Source organism: Stegastes partitus, unplaced genomic scaffold (genome assembly GCF_000690725.1).
Source record: "Stegastes partitus isolate 25-593 unplaced genomic scaffold, Stegastes_partitus-1.0.2 Scaffold449, whole genome shotgun sequence".
NCBI classification, from domain to species: Eukaryota; Metazoa; Chordata; class Actinopteri; family Pomacentridae; genus Stegastes; species Stegastes partitus.
Window position 1 is genome coordinate 68,444 of NW_007578180.1, and position 20,374 is coordinate 88,817.

Below are 20,374 nucleotides of genomic sequence, written 5' to 3' on the forward strand. Positions count from 1 at the left end.
CTCTCTCTCTCTCTCTCTCTCTCTTTTCTCTTCTCTTTTTCTCTGTTTACTTTCTTCTCCTCCTTCCTAATCCTCCAGATAACATTGCAGGACTGTTTAAAATATGGTCCTTTTTAATCTGTTTATGTGTATCAGCGTGTGTTTGTTCACGGTCATCTGATTAACGGTTTTCAATTACATTCCCTCTCCTTTAGAAGTGTGTGTGTGTGTGTGTGAGTTGATTCTCTCATGCCTACATTTTTTTTTTTTATTTGCAGGCTGCTATCAGTAAATAACAATAAGTGTTTATCTCGCATGCTGAGATAGTTACTCATTCTCTCTTCCCCTCTTCAAATATGCATCGCTCACACACATTCTTTCTCTCTCATATTGCATTGATCTAAAAGTGATCAGTTTTGGCGTCTATCAGGCGTCTGTTGGGTTCGACTTTGTTTATGACACACACACACACACACACACACACACACACACACACACACAGACAGCGTATGGGTCAACGGGTTGACTGTGTTTACGACTGAATATGAACTGAACGACCACAAATAAACACAAAGCTCGCGCGCATTCTCGCAAAAACACATGCAGTATCTCCCTGTCACGACTGTTGTGAACAGTGCGACCACAATTGTTCTCTTTTTGAACAAAAGAAAGATTATGGTTTAACATAAAACACATGCTCGGTTATTTGATGGCTTTGTATAGTGATTATAAGGCAGGGAGTGGAGGGATGGTGGGAGAAGGGGAGCGACGGAGGGAAAGGGCAGGAACAGAAAGAACGATTTTAACGGCGGAATTGCTTAAATTATTTCAGCAATTATTCTTGCATGTGAAAGAAGGCATTGCGGAGGAGAAGAAAAAAAATGCTTTGACAAGTGCTTTCTTTTTTTTTTTTTGGTTTGATAGCGCTATTTTACACTGATTACAAGCGAGCGTGGTGGCGGTGAGAAAGACATGGAAAAGGGCGAAAGGTCGAGAGAGAGAAAGAACATGAGAGGGGGACAAAAGAAAAATGGGATACGAAATGAGAATAAAGAAAACAGAGGAAACTGAAGGACAGGAGGCGACGCAGAGAGAGCACGAGAGACAGTGAGGGATGAGAAAAAAGAGAGTTTGCAAGCCAGAAAATGAATGAAAAGCACGCAGGACAGAGATGCAAAAAAAAAAAAGAAAGAGAAATTTAGAGCGCTGGAGGGGATGAATTGCAGTCCGCCGCCTCCCTCATCCATCTTTCTGATATGGGGTGTTCGGTTTGATGTGGTTGTGTGTTGGCCATTCTCCCCCCCCCCTCGTCTCTCTCCTATGTCTGTCTCTTCCTCCCCCCTTTCTCTCTCTCTGTGCCTCACCCTCCTCTCCGTCGCTGTCTCAGTCTCTCTGATATGGTTTGGGTTTTGATGTGGTCACGTGTCGAGGATTCTCACGGATGGTTTCCATAACGATAAAAAAGATTCACTCCCTAGTTAGGAGAAGAGGAAAAAAAAAAGAGGCAAAAAGTTGCACGGCGGGTGTGTGTGTGTGTGTGTGTGCGACGGCCACGCACACACACACCCCGAAAAAAATCTCTCACAGCTGAGATGTTTCTGATTTGTCACGTCTGTTTTTCTTTGACGAGGTTTGTGGTTGGGGATCGTCACAGATTTCGGCGTTCAAAGAAGTTTGTAAATTGAATCAAAGCTGCTCTGTACATCATTGTCAGAAAATGTTGCGCGTGCGTGTGATCCGCAGAGTATCATGCGAAGACACCTTGCATCTTTTAGCGTCTCGACTTTGAGAGATTATGGAAATGGACTGGCTATTTTTATCCTCCAGCGCCTTCACATGTACATAACAAACTAAATAATACAATAACGTAGCCTCGCAGTGAAACCAAACTTTTTTCTGCCTGTTTCAGAGATGGTGAGGAAGAAGAATCCCCCTATCCGGAGTGTGGGAGGTGAAGAGGAGGAGGAAGAGGAGGGGAGGAGGCCAGCAGGAGAAGAGGAGGAAGAAGGGGAGGAGGAGGGGAGAGTGGGAGCCGAGGCCGAGCGAATAAACCGACCCTCCGAACCAGAGTCCTCCGAACGGATCAGAGCGGATGAGGAGCAGCAGCAACAGGAGGAGGAGGAGGGGGAGAGCGAGTGCATTTCCTCGTCCGTCTCCCCCTCGTCTGTCGGCGATCGCTACGGTAACGAGGAGAGAGGGGGGAGGAGGGGAGGGAGGGCCAAGCAAGGAGGACCGGCGGCAGCGGCAGCGGCGGCGGCAACCGACAGACCCGAGAGCCAGTCGGAGCCTGAGGATGGGGAGAAGGGGGTAGAGGAGGGGGAGCGGGGCGACAGAGACAGGGGGGAGGCAGATCACCTCACCCCTCCCTTCCCCTCCGCTGCCCACCACCTCCTCCTCCCCCGGCAGGAAGGAGGGGAGGAGTCGGCGACGGACACCCCGCCGCTCTGCTACAGCCCCTCTCCCAAACTCCAGGACTTCAAGTGCAATGTGTGCGGTTACGGTTACTATGGCAACGACCCCGCCGACCTGGTGAAGCACTTTAGGAAGTATCACCTGGGTCTGCACAACCGCACACGACAGGATGCTGCCCTCGACACGCACATCCTGGCCCTCCACAACATGGCTCCCCAGCACACACCTCTAGGTAACGCCGGCTTTCAAGTGTTTTACGCCTGTTTACGTGAAATGGTTCTAAATGGAAAATGATCCTTGCATTGATTTGTTAAGTGAGCATCGCTGATTAAGCCTCGGACGGATCGCGTGCTGGCATGATGCCAGAGTTAACAAGTGTAGAGGAATTAATCTGAACCAAAACAGCCTGAAGTACGTTCAAACTCAGGGTGTTTCATAAAGTCTCTCTTTGCGATCATACAAACGGGTCAGTCCATCTCCAGTTATCACATTTTAAAGACAATTTCTGCTCGACCGTGTTGGATTTGCTTGAAATTTTTATAGTGTTAAATATGGATATTTCACAGAAATATATGGATCAATTTTACAAAAACATTTCTGAAATTTTAACTCATACTTTCTGAGCTTAAATGTTTTTGAAAATTGCCCGTTTGACCCACTTTCAGCACGTTTTTTTTTTTTTTTTTCCCGGACATTTATATTTGAGGCTGTATTTGGATGACGATATCTCACAATATTGAATATAACAGCCTGTCAGTTTGGCTGCTATTCCTCATCATGCCTTTGATTCTGAATCACTACGTGATTTCTGAATTATTCATTTTTGTTAATGCATGCTCAAAGACAGGACTTTGCCACCCTGCGTCCAATTTATTTTTTTTTTTTCATATTTTACCTCCCCCATAATCAGAGATTATTTGAATCTACTTTTCCAGTGTTGCAGATACCGAATCAATGGCATGATGGGAAATAACTGTGAAAGTTTCAGGCTTTTAACTTCAATAGTTGCGGAGATATTTTCAACTCAAATTTCAATGCATTAAACAAAACATGCTGAAAGCGGTTCGATGGGCGATTTAAAAAAAAAAAAAAAAAACAATCTCAGAAAGTGCTCACAATGTTGACAAATACCATTTTATATGTTCATAGTTTATGATTTTAAAAAAAATTTCATGCAAATCAGACATGGTTGAGCAGAAGACCCTTGATGATTTGACATGGAGTAACCCAAATGCAGATGGGATGTGAGGACGTTAAGTTCAAACACGCTCAGGTTGTGTTCCACTTACTTCCAACAGCCGTTTTCCTTCTTCCAAGATGACTGACTTGTCCTCAGATTCTTTTCCTGTTTTTCGCCTCGAGCAGCTTGACCTCTCTTTGTTTATGTTTCTACCAGTCTGACCCCCTCCTTGTATTTCTCATGTCAGACATCCAGGCAGGACAAGGGCAGAGGAGCCAAGCCAAAGAGTTGGGAAAGACGAGGCCAGATATACAGAATCCACAGCACAGGACGGTTATGATGAACGGCACATATGACGTACAGGTAAGAACTACCTGTGTGGATGTGCGCAGCTATTTTGTCGTTTGGCATTCATTCCTTTAAACCCCTGCAGTACCAAAAAAAACCCTGCATACACGAAAAAAGCAGTACTAATGCCCACACAGCAATAAGTCATAAAGTTTAAAAGAAATGACAAAGTAAGGAATAAACACAGCAGCTCAGTACATCTCATTATCTGGTAGCCTGTCGTTAATTGGATTGGGAAAAAAAAGCCTTCCTGGTTTATATTTTCATCTTATTTTACCTCCTCAGTCCAAAAAACAGACTGGATTTCTGTAGCCTTCAGTCCTCTTTTGTTTACCTTCACTGTCGAAGAACTCCTCCTGTTTCATTTCCCACTTTCCGACTTTATCTACAAACTTTTCTACAAAAGGACAATGTTGTGGGATTTGGTGAACCTCATCCCGTCAGCATCGCACCGCATAAAGCTTCTTTGTTCGTCGGAGCTAAAGGTCAAATGAAGCAAAAAAAGCAGACATCAGAATTCACAAGAAGCAGATATAATGCAGCGCCTTGATGTCACCGCACTGGTGTTGTGGTGACCGAGCGCCGAGTCCATAAATGTATTAATAATGACTTATTGCCGGAGTTTCAATTGGAGCTCATGTTTTGAAAGAATAGAATAAAAATCCTGCATTTTGCAGCACCTCCAAACAAACACCTCGGAGTCCCAAACTGTGGCCTTCTTAAGCCTCCGAACCTCGAGCAGCTTCTGGGCATTTTCAGCTCCTGTCACATTTCCGGTCACCGTGGGCTCTTTTTTCACTACGTTATAAAGTTCTGCACCTCCATTTTTAAAAGCAGTGCAGAGATGTCTTTTGTGAAGTATGACAAAATGCCATAAACTTTGAAATAAAGAAAAAATTGAAGTTTTTTTGATTTGTGATTTTGCAAAAATTGAAAAACATGGAATCAGCATGAACAACAACCGTTACCAATACTTGAAAAACAAATGGTGGCTCTGCATACATACTACCGTAATTTCCAGACTAGTGAGCGCACCTGAATATAAGCCACACCCACTAACTTTAAAAAGAAAACTAGTTTTGTACATATACAGGCCGCACATGTCCACGTTGTAACATGAGATAAGATGTTAACAGAAAGATTTTTTAAAACTTTTTATTAAATACGTACCGGTAACATACACAAATGCTTTTTTCCGAACAGTGCCTGTAACACGGCTGGTTAAGAAAATAAAAACTACAGCAGCCTACCAGGAAAAGTCATTGATCGCTATCTTCAGTGTCACTTGAGACAAATTCGTAAAAATCCATAAATTAGCCGCATCGTTGTTTAAGCCGCAGTGTTCAAAGCGTGTGAAAAAGGTAGCTGCTTATAGTCCAGAATTTACGGTGTTATATTTTTAACTTATCACACTTTCCTCCTATTTGCTCGGTGTAAGCACAGCCTGCAGTTCAGCCCGTTTCAGTACATTTTTGTGAATGTTGAAAGCAGCTGAGTCACTAAAAGCTTCAGACGAAAGTGAGTGAAATGTACTTAGAAAGTGCTTTTCACAGACAAACATCACGAAGTACTCTGCAAAGGCATTATAAAAACACAGAATAACATGTGACTACCTGAGCCACGGAGTTAAAAGTGCAAAACTCTGTAATACAAACAGTAAACAACAATAATACACAAAAATAAAGCTGCTGTGGGTGCTAAAATTTTGACTTCTTAGAGAATCTGTTCAATTTTTTATTTTTATTTTTATTTTTTTTAACAATTTTTAAATGAGACATGTAGAATGAAGTGATTTGATGAAGGTTTCCTGGATAAGTAGTTTAAGGACAGTCAGAAAGTTCGTAATCCTCTCTTTTTACAGATTCTGGCAGATAAATGGTGTAATTTTAGTGATTACAAAGAAATAAAACAAATAAAATACATATATGATGTGATTTTCACAGCTCCTGGTAGGATTTTGGGTTCCAAGGGTTAGGATCTGACAACACATGTTGACTTGATTATGCTTGAGAGGCTAAAAAAAATAGTCTTTTATATGTTCTTCACTCATTAAGTTCTCTTAGGGCCATAATATTCCCCAAACACTGATGTGAGTTTGCGCTGCTTCTATGTACTTTTTCATGAGCACTAAGATTAGAGATGTACAGATTCAGAACAACGTGTCTGCTTTTGTCTCTATTTTACATCCTTGAATCTGCTTGTCACTGTTAAAGACAACCTCTTAAACTTTCTCAAGAGTTCCTTTCATTAATATCAAAGTCACAATTAAAAGAAGACAGCGCTTATCAAGTTTCTACATCATTTGCAATCATCTTCGTATTTGTCACGTTATGGAGACTTTCAAATTGAGACGCAGCGTTCATCAAATGAATGGATGCGATAATTGCAACTTTTTTTATGACTAAAGCTGGCAGCGCAGATTATTTTGTGGTCTGCTTCATTTTTAAATAATAGCCGACATAAAAAGAGCTACTCGCATGATTTATTCACATGGCGACATGAAACGATGTGACACAGCGAATTAGAAAAAAAAAAAAGTTTGGAGTAATCAATATGAGTTAGGAACTTTGATGCAACACAAGAAACGCATTGATTTAGTTAACGGTTCACTGTAATCGTACTTGTTGTCATAAATCTGTGAAGTTAGGCCCGTAACTGAGTGGAATAATTTATTGGGTAGAGCAAAGCTGCAACTGATTTGTAACATAGGGTGTGTGTTATTTGGACAGCGAGGCATTGTGGAGCAAGTTATAAAATTTTATAGACTGACAGATGGATAGACACAGAAAGGGAGACAAGCAGGGCACCTGGCAGGCAGGCAGGCAGGCCGCACATGTGTGTACACGCAGACACGTGCGCGCGCAGACACACACACACACACACACACACTCTTGATATTTGCATACTCACACATGCATCATTGTAACTGTGCTTTAAATAATGGCTGATAAATGCATGTCCTTCGCTAATCCCTCACCCTCAATTTATAAAACCTGATCTGATGGGAGTTACCTCGCTGAGAAATTGCATCTTAATGACGGGAACGTGGCAAACCTTCAATTCATAAGTCCCTCGAGAAGGTACAGGTTGTCCATATGAGTTGAATTTGTTCTTGTGCACCAGTAGAGGTTTTGGACGGCGTGTTACCTTTAAAAATGTCTCATCAGGGACGCCGCTATTGCTCAACGGGTTGAGCCGTCGACCCGTGTACCGGGGCTGTAGTCCCCAATGCAGCAGTCATGGGTTTGAATCCACCCTATGGTTATTTGCTCCATTCTTCTCCTCACTTTCCTGTCTAACTCTATACTGTCCTGTCAGATAAAGGCCAAAAAAATAAAACAAAATGCATCATCAATCAACACAATCTGTGGACTTTCAGCTTTGCTGCGGTCCTTGAATCATGCGTCATGTGTGATATGCAGGGTTTCGCTCTATTCTACATGTGTCATTCAAAAATTCACCAAAACAAACAAAAACAAATTCTGTGATCCTCGCTGCGATTGAGAAGCCACGAATACCTTCAGCTGAGAGCCCCACAGTTATATGACAGAAAGTCGGAGGCTTTTTGGCTGAACTGCAGGCTGTGTTTACACACAGCAGAGAGGAAACAAACACGGAAACAAATTAGGAAGATTGAGAGCAAAATAAAACATACTTGAGGAACAAAATAAATACAGCGTGGCTTTAAAGCTGTATACAGAGGCTCAAGTTGTCAGTTCGTTGTTGGAACAGAGATCTGTTTCTGCAGATGTGCATAACAATGTGAAAAATGCCTCGTTTGCAGAGGCTGTAAAAATCTAAGCAGTAGAATATCTATAATATGTCGATCCAGATGTGTTTTGTTCCAGTATTGATTCCACCTGTTGGCACTTGGAGGAATGCTGTTGATTCCATTTTTTACTTTTTTTTTGGTAAATTGAATAACCAAAAAATTCTTCTTCTTATGATCAATGGCGTTATCACTTTGTCAGAAGGTGTTTTTTGAGTTCTCTCTACTTCTCACAGTGGTTGTGCTTTTTTCTGTAGAGGTGCTGGACTTTATACTGCAGTGAAAAATGAGCCCAGGATGAGTGAGAAGGTTTAGAGGGTTGAAAAGTCAGACAGAATTTGCACTCGGTCAGCCAATCAATTTGGGGACGTTCGGATTTTTTTAGGTTTAAATCATCAGTGAAATCAACAGCTATGGATTTTAGATAGAACAAAAACCTGCAACGTTTCCACAGAACATTGATTTGCTTTGCCTGTTAATACCAAACAATAAAGACTCAGACACATGTTGCTTGTGTTTGCCATGAAACTGCCACTTTGATCATGCATACAATCAATTACTGCCTCCTGAAACTTCCTATGATTTGGATGTTCTGCATCTTTTAAATCCAGGTATTGAAATGTGTATTTGAACGTCTGCAATGGGCTGCAAACTGGGCGGTTTTCATTTTTTATAAATGGATTTTTCTGTTGCTGAATTAGTGATAACGTCCGTCTGACAGACCATCATGTCGCCGTCAGACTGAATCAGGCCGGTCATTAGCGGGTATTCCACTAAAAAACAATGAAAGTGTCATGAACCAGCTCTTAGGTAGCGGGGAAATTACCTCATCAGAGTTGTCAAGTTTTATGACAATGTTCTGTCCACATTTCGCCGGCTAATTATCAAGATATTTATCCGGTGTTAAGCCACATTTTTTAGTGGCTTGAGAGACTGACACGTCATTTTCTCGATAACCGAATGCCAATCAGCGGCAATCAAAGCCAAAGTTCTAAATTAGGTCTAATAAGAGTGTTAACTGAATCCCTTTTGATTTCCATATTCATCGCTTGTCAAAAATGTATTTCATCATCATACATGCAGTTTTAGGAATTCTTAGCAGTAATTGTCTTTTTCTCCAGTTTTGTTGACAACCGAGTCCAGGATTAGGACTTGCATGCATGAACAGTAACAGTCTGGTTCTGTATGAAAAGTTTAAATAAGATGATTTAATAAACGTGTGTGTGTGTGTGTGTTTGAGAGAGAGGAATAGTCGAGGAGTTTCATTTCATTTAAACCAGCAGTCTGTAATGGCCGTAAGTCACGTAATGGACACAGAAAAAAATATACACACAGTAGTACGAGCACACACACACACACACACACATACACACACACAGCGAGTCAGAAATAGAAAATCCAGTGGGCTTAAGTCGTCATTATGAAGAAAAAGTGAAAGTATTAAAAAAAAAAAACTTGAATGAAAGGGGTCTCTATTCTCTCCATCCCTCGCTCACTTTTTCTCTCTCCCGCCCACGTTTGGAAAATTCCATGTTGTAATTTGCTAAGACGAGATGCCCCTTCGACCAATGAGATTCTGGGGGAAGAAAGAAAAAAGAAGAAAAAAAAATTCAGGGAAAGAAGGAACGAGTGAGGGAGAGAGATAGAGATGTAGGGAAGAAAGAGGAGAAGGTAGTGAAGGAGACAGATAGAGAAGCGGTGGTTATAATCGGCTGTTAGGCGGTGTAATGAAACAGCTGTCAGACATATTTAACTTTCTTTTTCTCTCTCTGTACTCCATTTGTCTCTCTTATCATATGTCTTTGTCTCTCCTTCACCTTCCCCTCTGCCTTGTTTCTTTGCTCACTCTTTCTTATTCTAGCCAATCCATTTTTTTTCTCTCCCCCTGCCCCCCCCCTCCAGCTTCTTAATTTGCTTTTCCATTCATCTATCACCTCTTTCTTCTTCCCTCCTCTGTTCCTCGACTTTCACACTTTTCCCTCAATTTGTCCTGTTTGCTCTTTGCCTCTATTCTCTCTCTCCCTCGCCTCCTCTCAAGTTCCCCTTTATGTCTTTCTGTCCGTTCGGCTTGATGACTTGATGTTAGGCTTTTGGCTAATTACTTGGGCAGGGTCTGCGGGATGTGATGATTGTGGGATTGCTGCTGTGAGATCACACACAATAATGACTCCCATTTAGCCCTCGAGATTTATTCTCTTTAACTGAGAGGAAATCTACCATCTCACACTTAATTTTTTTAATATAATTATTATTATTTCAAGCATGTGTAGCCGCTTTGTCTTCCAATGTCACTCTGTGTCTTCAGGAGGGATTTTTATTTAAATTTCTGCGCTTTTATTGGATAAAAGTTTGGGCTCATTGTGCAGTTTTTTTTTAAACAGTCTTCTAAAAAACTCTCTAATGCACTTCATCCAGCTGCAAAAAAAAAAAAAGGGAAACCAAAGCAAGTCTGTCGTGTTACTCTGATTAAAGCTAAAGTACAAAATGACCTGAATATCAAGAATAAATGAATGAATATGTAAAAGATTTACCTGAGTGAGAAATCATCAGTTTTCTCCTTCAAATCTCAGCAAAATCCAGTTAAAAATGATAGCATTTTATGGCATTTGTGCAGTGTTTCCTCTGTAAAATTAAGCTAACTATGCTCCTGTATGAAATATTACAGAACAGTGCAACTTCTGCTCCCTCTAAATGCGGCCTATCTGTTCCATTTTGTTCCTGCCAACCCTCCACTCCCAGACTGCCTGCAGTCCAACCACAGATCTGTAAAGAGACAAATCCATATTGTACAGTAGTAAGTCTAATGTCACTGTGAGGCTTGCCAGCGTAGCCGGCAGAACACTGTAATCACCTGCAGTCTCGGGGCTAACTTAATAAAAAGCAGACGAGTGTCAGGTTGCTCGCTCCGTAAAGTCCTGGCCTCGAACGCTGCAGCAGAACTGAGCAGATATGTTATTGGTCGGTTAGTTAGAGCTAGGGCAGCCTTTTAATTGTCAACATACAAAAGATGATGATTTATGTTCATTGTGGGTTTGAGTAGCTGAGGCGTAATTTTCCAGCACAGCTGATTGAAGGCTTGTGTTATATGTTCCCCAAACATCGAGTGCCGAGGAGGGAAAATGTCAGTCATGTGTCTAATTTCTAATTTCTAATGACAAGATATAGCATGCACAGTACATCCACGTATATAAATCACACATCTAGTTAGGTGTAGCTTCAAGCGGCTTTAATTATAAATATATTTGTGCTTATTTTTAATTGGCTGCAGTGATATTTGTCATTTAAACAGGCAAGTGACAACAAGCAAAGTAGGCGTCCTTCTAACCATCCTGCCAGCTGTGTTTATATTTTTATTCTAACAGGATCTTTTTTGTCTTTTCCTGCCTGCCAACAGGTGACGTTGGGTGGCACGCTAATCGGGATCGGCCGGAAGACCTCTGATTGCCAGGGCAACACTAAGTACTTTCGCTGCAAATTCTGCAACTTCACATACATGGGCAGCAATTCCTTGGAACTCGAGCAGCACTTCCTGTCCTCGCATCCAAACAAAGTCAAAACTCCGCCGAGCACGCCCCTGCTGGCCACCAACAACCTGACGACGCACGAAAACCAGCTGAAAGGGAGGAGTCAGGTGTTCGACGGGGCGGAGCGAGTGGCGGTGCGGGCGGAAGACGACTCTCTGGTCGGGTACTTCATCCCCGTCCGTGCCGATTCCTCGGGCTGGACGGGAGAAGCCGGCCGAGGAGGCATGCAGGCGTATTATTGGTGTAAGTTCTGCAGTTGGAGTTGCGAGTGGTCGGGGGGTTCGGCGAAGCTTTTGGAGCACTATGAACAAAGACACAGAATGAGCGGTACTATGAGCCCCAACAACTCCAATCCTGGAGGAGAGAGAGAACGAGGAGGAAGAAGAGACGGAGGAGAACGAGACCACATGGCATCCAAAAGCCGTAAAGATCAATCATCCACTCCATCCAGCACCAGCCAAGGTAATAAAAAAGGATCAAGTGTGGTGAAATGTGGTAGTTTTTACTGTTACCAGTGCTGGGATCCTGCTTGACCCCTTCTGTTTTTATAGTGCTGTGACACTACTTGCTCTCTTGCATCGCACATCATGCTGCAATTTAAATTTCTCCTATTTGTCTTTTTTTTTCTGCTCCCAGGAGACCCAAACAGCAGTGACTCAGAAGCAGTCGTGACCAGTTACAACTGTCAGTTGTGTGATTTCCGGTACTCGATGGCCCACAGTGCAGATGTGATCGTGGTGGCGCCGTTACTGCTGCACTACCAGCATAACCACTCCATCCACCGCTGCTGCATCCAGCACTGCATGTACTGTCCACAGGGGCTCTGTCAGCCACATAAACACCTTGGGGAGGTGAGATTCATAAAATATTGAGATGTTTATTTGCTTGTTTTTTGCGTGTTTGCTTGGCAGTCAGACGAAGAGGGGGGGGATAAGCTGTTTTGCAAGTACGGGAAAATAAAAATGTAATATATGAACAAGTGTAAAGTTAATTGTTCCAATTTCCTGCCTAGTTAAAATTCCCTTGCTTCCCCCGATCTACCCACGCACTCTCCCCACCCTCCTTTGTGCCAGCTGCCAAACAGCGTCGTTAAAAAGCTGTTAAAAATGCAAAAGGGATGGTTAACATCCAAAATCGAGGGTGGCATCATTCAGTTAATAATGCACGTTCATGCTGGTGCTGCTGACTTCCACCACTTTGATACCACCTGTACAGAAAAACCACATCACAAGCACAGGAAACGAGAGAAATGTTCATCACATGTTATTTCCAGTCATAATGAAAGCATGAAAAGATCCAAACCGCTTCATTTGTTTCAATAGGTGTCCCACCCGTTCGCTTGTCGGAAGTCCACCTGCCCTAAATGCTGTGCAAAGTTTCCTCAGTCCACCAAACAGCAGGACGCCATCGCTTCAAAACCCGCCACCGCCACCTCGCCCAGTCTGACCCCTCCTAACCCTAGAGGCGACCCCGGTGTGATCTCCAACTTTCACCCCTCTAACCCCGCCCATCCTGTCGTCACACAAGGTATTTAAACCCACAGGTCGCCGTGCAAGAAAACAACAGTCGTTGATATATGTCCTGACTTTTCCCCTCTCTGTCCGACCCCAGGCGTCACGCATTTGTGCGACCAGTGCGCGTTCGCCACCACCGACATCGACGTGTTGCTGCAACACTATGAAAGCTGCCACACCCTGATCAACCTGAAGGGGGCCCCCCCACACGTCAAGGCCGAGGAGGAGGCTGGGGGAGACAAGGACGGAGGAAGAGGAGGAGCAGGAGGAGGAGCGGGGGAGAGGGAGTACTCGTGTACAAAGTGTCACTTCATCACAGAAGTGGAAGAAGAGATTTTTAGACACTACAGGTGAGCGACAGACATTGAATGGTTTGTTTAAAGTGTTGTTTTTGATGTAATGCAGTCGTGTCACATGATTGCATGGATACGATCCAAAGAGTCCAGTTTATAGTCTGTGACAGAATGACTGTGACTTCAACCAAGTGTCTAAAACATTCCAATCTCAAGCCAGGAAGATGATTAAGTATTGCCTGTGCTTTGATTCAATCCCCCGTAATTCTCTCTCTCTCTTTTCTTTTTACACTTAATTATCCAGGAAATGTTGACTGAGCACACTCATTTACAGCAGTGGCCCATTTATAAAATCCTACACTCGAGACACCCATTTAGACGTTCACACCTGGAAGCTACACAGACCTGATCGCATATTTGTAGACTGAATTTGAAGATGAACATCACCCACCGGTCTGCGATGAGCTCCGCTTAAAGAGTCAAACATCCAGTGACGCTCGGAAAGGGAAAATTCTGCGAAGCCGCCGCGGCGGTTCGACTCATGAACTACTCCTTGGCCTCTATTTTCTTGAGGGGCGACAAGCTGAAATGCGTTGGTCTCACATTTAAGTTGCTCTTTATAGTACAAGTGTTGCTGGAGGTTAGACATTTTAAGACTATTTCCTTTTTAAATGCGCCGTGGAAGCAGGGGAAGTTGTGTCAGAAAGTCCAATAAGCTTCACTGAAGGAGATGAGAATGTGCTTTTCAATTTGCTTTGCGCTGCAAGAGCAACGCCACGTCTGCTTATCTGCGAATTAGCGAGGACTTAATCTGATCTTGAAATCAAGTCAAGCTCGTAAAAAACTGCGATAATCTGTTGTTATTGACAAACCTTAAAAAGGGAGGAAAGAGGACCGGCCTGTTAGCACAGAATCGCAGATTTATTCACGACTAAGATATTCTGGCTTGTTTGTTGTCAAATGAGTCCTAAAAGACAAAATTAGGATGTTCCTTGCACAAACACATGTCTGCGTGCAGCGTGTTTGTGTGTGTCTGCTAAATACGTCATTAGCTGTGTTTCACAGACCTCTAAAAGCCTGAAGAGGCCAGACTAGACTCCACAGGCAATTTGTTGTCTACACACACACACACATTTCACTGGGGTTTCAGTGACAGAGCCAGCAAATGATAGAGAAAGCGAGCATGAGTTAGGATGGGAACGAGAGGGACAGAGAGAGAGAGGAGTGGTGTGGAAAACCTTTGGCTAAAAGATGTAGATACAAAGAGAGATACAGGGGACTGGAGATAGCTGTGTGAAATATTCTGGGCTATCTGAAATGTTGTTTTTGATATCTGCCCACGACTAAACTCACACAACTCGCTGTTTCTTTTTGCCTCCTCTCACACATATAGAAAATTACAGTCTGATGGCCATTTAAGTAAGATTTCTGCTGCAAATTAGTCCAAGATTTAAAAGCTCAGTTTAATTCAGGGTGAGAGCAGGAGAGGGAGAAGGAGGGAAGAAAAAAAAGACAAATGGAGTGAAAGAGAGAGAGAGAGAGAAAAAAAAAGAAAGAATTTAAGACAGAAGGAGAATGAAAGCAAAACAGAGAGGCAAAGTGGAGAGAGGGTGACAAAGCAGAGTTCGGAGGGGGATTTAACAGTCCACTCACGTCCCTTAACAAAATCTAAGCTCTGAATCTCGGAGCCCAAATCAAATAAAAGTGAAATAAAGCCAGAAAGTTTCACACTACCACTAAAATCAAACACACCTAAAAGGATTCCAAGGCCAAGTTTGAGAAAACAAAATTCAGGATTTAATTACGGGGTGCTCCGAAACAAAGGGACATGGTGTAATGGAGGAGGAGGAGGAGGAGGGAAAGTTACCAGCTGAAAGAAACTAATCAATTTGTTAAAGTAACTTTTGCACCTCAGCACTCTCACCTGTGTGGAACAGTCATCGTGGTGACTGAGAACAGGCGTTACATGAATATAATGGCAGAGTTTGGGGGTTAAATATGGTCAAACAGCTTTTGGTACCACATGTAAGAAATCCTGCCATATTCAGGAGTGTGTGTGTGTCTGCAGACCTGTTAAGTGCAGGTATTCACTGACTTCACAGGAAGAAGGGGTTGCGACCTTAAAACACAGATTTGTTATGCGACACAGATTTAGCTGCGACACTCACAGCATGCTGATCATAATTAATACGGATGTGTGAGATGTACGAGCTCTCTGCTCACATATCAAATGCGTTTGTATTGGATTTCACAGTTCCTAGTCGGAGATCAAAGGTCTCTCATCCACATATGGGAAGCAAACCGAATGTAAAGCTGCAGTTAACAAGTTCAGCCTGTGCTTCCATGTAGTCTGTTACTGTAAATTTAGATCTGTACAGCACCAGACACTCTTTTGCATTGCATTACAATTTCTTTGACTTGCAGCTATGTGAAATAATAATATAGAAGACCTTACCTGGACCATTCCTCTCGAGTTGATTGGTTTACTTTCTCTGCAGATCTTTTAAAATGCTTCCTCCGTGTTGCTTTTAAAATAAATATCACCAAGGGCAAAATAATATAATGAGTTTCTCAATTACCACCTCATATTGTTGCCTGTTTGCACTTCTCAGAGAAATCATTTCTCCTAATTGGAGAAAAGAAACAGCCAACAACACACAAAACAGCCTTAATAAGGGATAGCTCCAAACAAGGTATTAGAAATTACATCATTTTATGTTTTAAAACTTAATTTAATGTCCTTTTTTTTAGCCTTCTGTGACCAAAATCTTCTTCAGTGTGATAGATGCAGCTGTTGGCAGGGTAAAGGTGGATCGGATCGGTGCATGTGCAGAATGAATGATTTGAACTTCATATGTCATTAATGTGAAAGGGAAAAACAGTGACGAAGCAAGTGAGCGACTGAGGCGATAAGTGCACCGGTCCATGTGCGCCTTGTGTACGGTGACGACAAACAAAGGCCACTGTGTCTTTGTTCAACATCTGGAGGCGTTTAGGCGCCCTGGGGACAAGTTAGACTTTTGCACTCGCACATTTTCGCAAATTTCTCCTAATATTCAGACCTTTTTGATCTCCCGTCTTCGCTGCTCACCGCCTGAATCAGCGATCGACCAGGTCTTTTTTTTTTTTTTTATTTTCTCCAGCTGCTCACAAAGGAAGAAAAGAAAGAAAGAAAGCAAGGGGGCACTGACGAGGAATCAAAGACGGAGAAGATGCACGTATCTGCATTAAATTACCATCTCGCTCGTTGTCAATCATGCGTCAGACATACCGCTGACGATAAAGGAAGATATATCCTCTGAGCTTATATTTCGGGGTGTGTTCTTAATGTCTGTGTGGGTGTTCATCTTCTTCTTATTGTTTTTATATGTACGCCTTAATGTTTTGTTTTTGTTTTGGAGGATTGTGATGGGAGGGTTGAAAGCGGTAAGCAGAGGATGAGAGCTGCAAGAACAGACAAATGACACTTTGATACCTTTTTTTCCTTGCAGTTTAATTATATATATTATTTTTGCATGTTTATGTTGTTGCTGCCGTCAAACGCTCCCACTGCAGCGTGGCAGAAACAAGAAGTCACCAGTGAACACAAAAGTCAAACAAGTTTTAAAGTTGCACATAGTTGTTAGCATACTAGCATACCTGCAAAACATTTGAAATCCTTCTAAAAATCTGCTTCCCAGCGCGATCAATAAACACAGCAGGCAAATAATGAAATAATCCCAGCACAGAATAAATATACACTTTGATTATTCTTTAAAACACTCGTTCTCAGATTCATCGACGTCTGCGTCCGACAGCTGCTGTTTAATACTTTTCCCATATACCTAATGCAAATGTAAATGCGCTGCAGATATCGAGCCCACCACGAGCCACTGTAAACAACAGTCCAAGTTCTTGTTATAGATGGTTGATTGATTTTGCTTGGCCCGCACAAGAAGCACCAAAACCGTTTTCCGAGCCAGGAAAAAAAAAAAAAGAAAAAGAAAAAACCCCTGATGTTGTGTACTGGATATATAGCCGGTCATTCGGGACCTCGCCAACAGGAAATGAAGGTGGTTTGTTGATGAGTGATTCAGTACTTGTCATTCGGATTCATTTATGTTCCTCACCATTTTTAAGTAATTCATTGTGATTTAGTGGAACACTGAGTCACTTTTTGGCCACGGGCTCCGTGAAACTCTACCTGAGTGGTTGGAGGGAATCAGGCAGTTTAATGCACTTTACATTCAGCCAGTTCAGGGGGTGGATTTTTTATTTTTTTTTTCAACTGTGAGCAATTGCAAACCTTTTTTTTTTTTTAGTACATATCAAGCTGTGGGAACGAAAGCTTTTTGCATTTTGAATCGACAGATAGGGAGATGAACTGGTTTTTAAAGGAAACTAAACTGGTGACGGAAGTCTAACATTCAGTCTCATTAGTAGTGTGACGTCAGTGAAAGTTGTTCTCGGGACAAATTAACAATTAATGACACGACTTATTTGTCAAGAGGTAATTTCTCCAACGTTATAATCCTGTCAGCGTTTGACCAACACAAGATACACTCATTATGTTTAGATTTTAGTAGCATTACACTCATTTGTACACCTTTGTATGCGATAAATGTTCATACTATGGTTTATTCGTGCATGTATGAGTTACACAGTTTTGTTTTTTCTCCGCAGGCGTGTCCATGCGTGTTGCCGTTGTCGACGCTGTGATTTCACGGCCCCCGATTCATCGGCCCTCCTCGACCATTTTAACTCTGCCCACTGTCACGACTCCTCTCCCTCGTTAGGCTCATTCACCACGACCTCCCTGCCCACCTCGCTGACACCATCGCTGACGCTCTCGGCCAACGGCTGCTCGGCTCCCTCCACCTTGGCAATTAAAGAGGAGAGCAAGGGGGACATTCGCCTCCTCTACTCCCTCGCGCCGCCCGAGGGACGCTTGGCAGAAGGTGGCAGAGAGGAGCCGGGCGGGGTGGTCAAAAGCGAGGGAGGTGAGGAGAAGGAGAGAGAGCGAGAGAAGGGCTGGGTTCTGGGTGAGACAAGAGGACTGGGGGAAAGAGGAGGCGAGCAGGCCCACGGTTTGCTCTGGGTGCCCAAGGAGCGAATGGGACCCGAGAGAGGAGTGGAAAGAGGAGCAGGAAGTGGGAGCCCCTCTCTTTTCCCTTCCCCCCTCTCGCTGTCTTTTGTTTCAGCCAATCACGAGGCCTCGCAGCAGAAGAGAGGCGTGGCTTCACCTAGCATGGTTTACCTGGGAGACACCAAGTCGTTTTTGGGAGATACCAAGTCATTTTTGGGAGATGCCAAGCTGTACGGGGGAGGGAGACCAGGAGGAACCGCTGCAGCTGGAGGTGGAGGGGAGAAGCAGAGCCAGATGCCTCCCCAGCAGTACACGGCAGGAGGAGGAGGAGGTGCTGGAGGAGGAGGTGGAGGAGGGAGTGGAGGTGGAGGAGGACAGGACGGGAAAGGAGGAGCCACGAAAGAGGAGTCCCAATCCCTGCTTAGGGTAAGGGGCACGGACCTGTGCATACACCCCTACTTCCCTTTGTTTCATATTCATCAGCTCCTCTCATGTAGCCTAATCTTCCTCCTTTGTCTCATTTACACCCTGACTTCAGCTGTTCGTTCCGACTGTCTGAATGAACGCCTTTGTAGCTGGGTCTCTATAGCCAGATCCTACCTGCTGAGAGTATTAGTTGTCAGAGTGCTTCTATTAATACGCTTTCATCTTCAAATCATCTCTCCTTTGAATCAGATGTGAGGCTCGGATCTCATGCAGCAAGCCGCCACAATGAAACCTGTTATTCTTCCATCACATTTAAGGGGCTTATGCAGATTTATGTTGGCTAACAAAGTGCGTACGAGTGTCCCCACATGCTTGCATGTGTTCATATTTGTGTAAGCTTTCGTCCCTGTGCGTGGGATTCCATGACATAATTTCCTTTCCCATAAGCTGCATTCATCTTTTTTTTTTCTTCTTCTTCTTAAAATTAAATTTTAACTCACAACACTGAGAAACTTGCCAGTTGCCATGGCAATGGGGAGGCAAATTGACAGTTCCCATGGTTACCACCTGTCAGTCACTTCCCTCACCCTACTTTGTGGACCACAATGCTTTTCACTTGACAGTGATGTCATGGACTGGCAGGAACAGATTGTGGTTTGCCAGCGCCGCAGAGCTCATTGGCTATGATCACATTAGATCAGAATAGACTTAAGTGTGTGTGCATGCGTGTGTGTGTGTGTGTGTGTGTGTGGTGTCAGGGCATTGACATGGGTCTATGTAAGTGGTAGTATTGAGTGTGAGAGTGGTGTTCCTGGTGTGTGTGTGAATATCAGTGTGTGTTGTTGAGTCTATGGCTTCTTTGTACAAGTTGTGGTTTGGCCTATTGCGTGTGTGCGTGTAGGGTTGTGTGTGTGTGTGTGTGTGTGTGTGTGTGTGAGGTGTTGGCAGTAACTTGGCAGTAACAGACCGGGCAGGGTGGGGCAGCAAGAGGTTTACTCATTATCGTGGGTGGGGCAGTGTGTCTCTGTGAGAGAGTGGGAGACGGAGACTGAAAGAGAGAGGGAGAGATTGCATGCGTGAGAGAGAAAGAGAGGAAAATTGAGATAAAGAGAGGAAGATGGGGTGAGTCAATGAAGATAAGTGTGCAACGAAAAAAGTTAACCCTTTAGTTTTCCCTTCAGTAGAAAGTCAAAAAACACAAAACCTTTCATAAATCATAAAGTTTAGATTCTGTTTTCAGCGCAGATTCGACCAATGATCGACCCTGTGCTAAACACAGATCTAGAGTTTTAATTTTGTATTTATTATTCTACACTTTGGGTACAGTTTCATATGTGTCTAGTCTGTATGCTAAGCTAGGATAAGTAGGCACATTTCCCAAGCTGTTCAGACACTAGCATCAAAGTTTGAAAACACAGATGGGGTGAAATGTACATATCGTATTAGCTTTTCTAACTACTTGCTGAAGTTATATAAACACTCAAGACTTTTTTTTTTATGCCATCATCATTCAATCAAACGGAAACACTTTTTTCTTAATCTGTGTGACTTTAACTGTTGAACCCAACAACCCACCAGCGGGGTTTTTACTTTTTTCACCAAAAATTACACCATTTAACATTTAAAAACAAACTGTAAAGACAGGAAGAATCATAAGAAACGAGCTAAATTTAAGCTACAAATCAGGACATTCAGTCAAAATCTCTAAATAAACACGATTCGTTGATTCTTGGCGCCCCTGAGAAGCCATTAGGGACTCAGCTGTCATGTGACTGAACCTGGCTGAACTGCAGGCTGTGTACCTGTGTGCATTTAAAAAAAAATTATTTCTTGCTTTTTAACTTTGTTATACGTCAAAAAGGAG

General features: G+C 43.1%; 1 protein-coding gene across 1 annotated transcript in view; it reads left to right on the forward strand.

Moving 5' to 3' along the window:
• Positions 1-1,890: 1,890 nt before the first annotated feature.
• The window catches only part of trps1 (trichorhinophalangeal syndrome I), a 68,891-nt gene continuing 50,407 nt past the window's right edge, over positions 1,891-20,374 (forward strand). The window contains exons 1-7 of the mRNA XM_008286311.1: positions 1,891-2,623; positions 3,819-3,934; positions 11,083-11,674; positions 11,849-12,063; positions 12,535-12,739; positions 12,824-13,076; positions 17,682-18,510. Of these exons, the coding sequence (XP_008284533.1) occupies positions 1,891-2,623; positions 3,819-3,934; positions 11,083-11,674; positions 11,849-12,063; positions 12,535-12,739; positions 12,824-13,076; positions 17,682-18,510 (2,943 nt within the window). The remainder of the gene's footprint in view (positions 2,624-3,818; positions 3,935-11,082; positions 11,675-11,848; positions 12,064-12,534; positions 12,740-12,823; positions 13,077-17,681; positions 18,511-20,374) is intronic.